Consider the following 6160-nt stretch of genomic DNA (forward strand, 5'->3'; position numbering starts at 1 on the left):
TCTGCTCAGAGCAAGTACTCACAGGAACACAAACATGAGTTATGAGTGAATGACTTTTATTTGTGTTGTATGAGGAAGCCCCAGAGCTCTCATAACAAAAGTCAAATCCCATTTCCCCAAGGTTGGCCCTGGAAGAAGGCGGCTGGGTCTCTGCCTCCAACCCTCGGCTCCTCAAGACTCATCTTTCGCTTGGGGGCTCTTCCAGTTACCTCCACTGCTCCCATTACATTGAAATCAGGTGGCTGCTCCCCTGTTAATGCTCTGGACTAACTGTGGACTCACAGGAAACCCCCTACCCCAATTTCCAAGCCCAGCTTGACCCAAGTGGGAAGCCTGAACAAGCTTCTACTAAAAGCCTGGGGCTGACAAAGAGGAAAAGTGAAAATGTCAGTTGCTCACTCGACCCCATGGACTGTAGCCTGTAAGGATCCTCTGTCCATGGAATTCTCCAGGCAAGAAAACTAGAGTGGGTAGCCATTCCCATCTCCAGGAGATCTTCCCGACCCAGGGATCGAACCCAGGTCTCCTGCATTGCAGGCAGATTCTTTACCATCTGAGCCACCAAATATCTCACTGGGTATTCTCCTTTAGCCCCACCCAGCCTCGGAAAATGAGGCTCTCAGTCTGTGTAAGGGAGCCCAGGCTTCCTGAAACTTCTACACATTTCTTGAGGCCATTCTGGTGCACCCCCTTAGAACTCCAGCTGGTTTTCTACAACTCACCCTGCAGCAGGGGCAAAGACTGAGAGAGCTAAGATTCTGGGAACCAGGGGAAAGAAAGGCCCATGTCTCAGACACCAGCCACTCTTTGGGACATCCAAGGGGCCAGTGATATAGTGCTTAAGAATCCACCTTGCAATGCAGAGGACCTGGGTTCGATCCCTGGTCTGGGAACCAAGATCCCACATGCCACAAAGTAACTTAGCACCATGTGTTGTAACTAAGACTTGATGTAGCCAAAAATAAACAAATAACATTTTAAAAATTTTTTAGAAGGCTGAACTCTAGAAATAATTATAACAGCCATGATAATGTAGTGGCAATAGCGTGGACTACTGTTTATCAAACAATTATGAAATATCAAGACTCTTTCAAGCACTTTACATGGATCATTCAACCCAGTCTCAATCCCTTGAGTGTGATACTCCCAGGATCTTCACTGTCCAGATGAAGACACTGAGGTTCAGGGAGGTGACGAGCTCAACACAGCTTGAAGTTCGACCTCTGACCCCAGAATCCCAGCTCTTTTAGTTATGACATCTACATCTTTAAAAAATTCTCACCCCTTCAATAAAACTGGACAAAAAAAAGATAAATGAAAAAATAAAATCTCAACCTTTCCCCCCACTTCCCTTCACCCTAACCAAGGCAGGGGCATGCCTAGGTCCCTAATCCTAACCCATTCATCCTTAGGAGCCCAAAGGTGGGGGTGGAGCTTTGCTCCCCACCTTAGACACCCTCTCCAGCAACCATGGCCCCATCACTAGCCTGTTAAAGAAGGAAGGAATAGACTCCCACTAATTCTTTACAGTCTCACTATTCAAAATGTGGGCCATGGCGCATCACCAGAAGCATCAACCTCACCTAGAAACTTGTTAGAAACACGGATGAAGGGTCTCGCCCTAGATCTGCTGAATCAGAACATCTGAGTGTTTTATTATACCTCCTAGAGACAGAATGACAGCTCTACACGGTCCCGATTGTAGCCTGCAGGGGGGAGTACACAGCGTCTTCTTGCCTTTAGAGCTTGCCTAACGCCCTGACTCCTGACAACCCACCTTCCCGGACTCCACAGATCCTAACTCGGAAACTACAACTCCCACAATGCCCAGAGGGGAGCTTGGTTCTTTTTACACGACTACAACTCCCAAAGTGCTTCGCGAGTCATGCCACCATCATGGTGCCCAGTCTCCCCGGCACCATCAGGACTACAACTCCCACAATGCTCGGCAGCAGAACTACCGTTCCCCAGCAGCTCCAGAACGACTACACGTCCGCTCCAGCTCTGCTGGGTGAGGCGGTTCTCGGGCGGGGCCCGCGGGGTCTGCAGAGCCCTGGGCTCCTTAGTTCTTCCCCAGACAACACAGACATGGCGGCCGAGAAGGACCAGCAGAAGGATGCCGAGGCGGAAGGACTGAGCGCCGCGTGAGCAACCGAGACCCGGGAGTCCTGGTCCCCCTACCCCTCCCCCCGGGGGGGTCCTAGGAATCCCGGCCTCTAGACATAAGAGTTTGGGCCTCTGTTGTCCTCTTCGAGGACTCTGGAGCCTGGACCCTCAGCCCCTTTCTCCCCTGAGATCCAGGAGCCTGGGACCATTATCCACCCCAGAATCCCGGAGTCCGGCCCCCCTCGGTCCTCTTCTTGCTGGAGGGTCCGGACTCCATCCCGGTCGGTCGATCGCTGACGTGACCCCTCACCCATCAGGACCCTGCTGCCGAAACTGATTCCATCTGGCGCGGGCCGCGAGTGGCTGGAGCGGCGCCGTGCGACCATCCGGTCCTGGGGCTCCTTCGTGGACCAGCGGCGCTTCTCGCGGCCCCGCAACCTGGGCGAGCTGTGCCAGCGCCTCGTACGCAACGTGGAGTACTACCAGAGCAACTATGTGTTCGTGTTTCTGGGCCTCATCCTGTACTGTGTGTGAGTGCCTCTTCGGCCCGTCGGCGCCCCGGTCCCCACCCCCTCCAGGCTGCGTGGCCCGCTCTGGCCGACCGCGCCCTCAGCATCCGGCCCCACCTCTCACTGCCCGGGCCCCATTCCCATGGGATGTTCTGCCGGAAGTTTTCACCGAAGGGCCAGGTCCCTAATTCCCCCATCAACCTGGCCAGGATACAGTGTGACCAAATGTGACCTAGACTTCCCCGGCCCCAAGCGGATCGCCTGCCATCCGCCGATGGGAAGGTCAGGGCCTCCTTGTCGGGCCTAGCCCCAGCTCCCTGACACACGGCTCCCTGCCCCCTTCCAGGGCGACGTCTCCCATGCTGCTGGTGGCCCTGGCTGTCTTCTTTGGCGCCTGTTACATCCTCTATCTGCGCACGTTGCAGTCCAAGTTTGTGCTGTTCGGTGAGAAATCCCTTGCCCAGACTGTTCACATCCTGGTCTCTTGGAACGCAAACCTTTTGACACCAAACCCAAGTCCTTTCGAACCCATGTCTGCCCAAGCCTCTATCTACACTAGATTCCCCCAAACTCGGTCCCTTAAAGTCTCAGACACACCTGATGCTCCCACCCACTCTCAGCGCCCCCAAGTTGCTATCCCCCAAGTCTAGAAGATACTCCAGAACCCACCTCCACCTGACCCCTTAAACCTCCTTGACTCTCCCTCCTGCCTAACCTCCTGCTAATGTCAGCTGCACGTACCCCCATCGGCCACCAGGTGGCGACTTCCCACTGGCCTATATCTGTGCTCCCCCTTTCCTGCTTCCTGGGGAGGAAGTGGAAATCTTGGGATTTCTGAGAAGGAGGCTGAGCCCTGTGGCTCAGGTGGTCCCAGATTGGCACCGGAAACACCACTGAGAAGAAAGACAGGCCTGAGGACTTCCCTGGTGGTTCAGTGGTTAAGACCATGCTTCCAACGCAGGGGGCGTGGGTTCCATCCCCCATCAGGGAACTAAGTCACACATTATGTGCGGTGCTGGCAGAAGATTTAAAAATAAAACAGAGGGCTCTGAGTTCCCAACTAGGGGGTGCTCAAGGACTTTGGAGTGGGGATAAGGGGGAATTGGGCTCAGATGAACAGGTAGACCTAAGACAGAATGCTTCAGAAGCCTGCCGGTCACGTAGGTAGGCTGGGTGGAGGGGCGCGTCGGGCTAGCCCAGGGCATGGAGGGAGCGCTTGGAGTATAGACGCGACTTGGCTTCAGCCACAGCTGCCACCAGTACCTGCAGATCCGACCTTCCAATCCACCACGAGAAGCCAGACATCTGGACAGCTGCCCCTTGGTGTCCATAGGGGGTTGTTCCAGGAGCCCCATGGATGGCAACGTCCACCGATGCTCAAGTCCCTTATGAAAAATGATGTAGTACAACGATCCACGGGTTTCCATCCGTGGATGCAGAGGGCCGGCCTATTGTTATGTGAAATTATCCAGTTTTTCTGGCAGCCACAAACCAAATTCTGATGGAATAATTTGCAGACTCAAAAGACACATCCCCAGGTCAGATTTGGCTCTTGGGCTGCCAGTCGGAGGTTCCAGATCTGCACGAGTGCAGGTTGGAGCAGGAGAACTAGTCAGGAGAGGGAGGCTGGGAGCTTCCTAGCAGAAGTGGGGTCGAAGGGCAGAGGGCAGGGGGCTGAGGAAGGCACTCTATTCCCACGGTCAGTGGGTAGGGCCAAGGGCTGGAGGGCCTTGGCACAAACTTAGATTAGACCCTGAGGCTCCCAGAGCTTGCGAGGTTTGGGGGAGCATCAGGGGTTACTCTGGGAGGAGGCACGAGTCAGAACAGCTGCCCCAATGCCCTCTGCCCTGCAGGCCGGGAGGTGAGCCCCGCCCATCAGTATGCTCTGGCTGGGGGTGTCTCCTTTCCCTTCTTCTGGCTGGCTGGCGCGGGCTCCGCCGTCTTCTGGGTCCTGGGTGAGTACAGGGTCTGGGCAGCAGTGTGGGTGGTGGGGGCCGGGTGAGGCCACCAGGCCCTGAACTGCCCATTTTCCTGCAGGAGCCACTCTTGTAGTCATCGGCTCCCATGCCGCCTTCCACCAGATGGAGGCTGTGGACGGGGAGGAGCTGCAGATGGAACCCGTGTGAGGTGGCTTCGCGAGAGCCCCCAGCCTCGAGCTAGCTGCCCCTGTTCACCCCGGTCCCACTCGGCTCTGGCCAAAGGCCCCCTTCCCACATCAAGACCAGGAAGGGACTCCAGCTTTGGAAATAAAACTGTCACAGTTGTTGAGCAAATATTCTCCCTCTGCTGTGGGTCTGTGTCGGTGATGCTGGGCTCCTGCAGAGACTGAGCAGGTGAGGGTGGGCTGTGGATGGAGGTGGGGGTGGGGAGTGGACAATAAGAAAGATAAATAAATGCGATAGGATGGTCAGTGGCAACAAGTTCTAAGGAGGAGAAAAGAGTATGTCGGGGCCCCTGAGATCACCCCCATGTTTCAGGATTTGCTAGAAGGACTCAGGACTCGGGCGCCAGCCGTATTCCCAGCTGCGATTTATTATCATGAAGGTTATGAAGCAAAATGTCGCTCAGTCATGTCTGACTCTTTGTGACCCTATGGACTGTAGCCCACCAGGCTCCTCTGTCCATGGAATTCTCCAGGCAAGAACACTGCAGTGGGTTGCCATGCCCTTCTCCAGGGAATTTTCCTGATAAAGGGATTGAACCCAGTTCTCCCGCATTGCAGGCACTGTTACCTATGAAGCAAAATCAGCAAAGAAAAAAGGTACATGGGGCGAAGTCCAGACGAAAGCTTCCCAGAGCCCTCTCCCCAGTGGGGCCCCCAAGCTGGGTGCAGTCATGCAACAGTGAAATGCTGTCTGCAGAGAAGTTCAGCACAGACTCAGTGCCCGGAAGGAAAGCAGGTCTTCAGCGTAAACAGCACGGTTTGCACAGTGTAGACACAAGAGCCATTATTTCAAGAAGCAGCAAGAAGCCTGCTGAAATCCAGGTTCCCAGAGGCCAGACAAGGGCCACTGTACAAGCACGCCTCTCAAAGGCTGGCCAGCGCCATGTCAACTCCTCACAGAGAAAGTTCTGGAAATGAGTGATAGGTGTAAGAAGCTTCCCTGAGGTGATGTTCAGTGAAGACTTAAATTGAGTGAGGCAAACTTCCCTGGTGGTTCCAGTGATTAAGAATCTGCCTGCCAATCCAGGGAGCATGGGTTTGATTCCTACACCAGGAAGATTCCACATGTTGCGGGCCAGCTAAGCCCATGTGCCACAACTAATGAGCCCGCGTACCTAGAGCCCCCACTCTGAAACAAGAGAAGCCCCCCGACCCCGCCCCGCCCCGTGCACAGCAAGGAAGACCAGCACAGCCAAACAATTATAAAAAATTGCGTGAGGGAGGGAATTCCCTGGTGGTCCAGTGGTTAGGACTGCATGCTCTCACTGCCAGGGATCCAGGTTCAATTCCTGGATTTAAGGAATTAAGCTTAATTCCTTAAATTAAGAAATTCCTTAATTCCTTAAATTCCTTAATTCCTGGAATTAAGCTCTCATAAGCC

General features: G+C 54.5%; 1 protein-coding gene across 1 annotated transcript; it reads left to right on the plus strand.

Annotated features, from left to right (window-relative positions):
- Positions 1951 to 4890, plus strand: RABAC1 (Rab acceptor 1). Its single transcript, XM_018062502.1, has 5 exons — positions 1951 to 2144; positions 2424 to 2636; positions 2962 to 3059; positions 4469 to 4570; positions 4653 to 4890. The coding sequence occupies exons 1-5, from the start codon at positions 2089 to 2091 to the stop codon at positions 4739 to 4741; spliced, it is 558 nt and encodes a 185-aa protein (XP_017917991.1). The 5' UTR covers positions 1951 to 2088; the 3' UTR covers positions 4742 to 4890.

This window comes from Capra hircus, chromosome 18 (genome assembly GCF_001704415.2).
Source record: "Capra hircus breed San Clemente chromosome 18, ASM170441v1, whole genome shotgun sequence".
NCBI lineage: Eukaryota > Metazoa > Chordata > Mammalia > Artiodactyla > Bovidae > Capra > Capra hircus.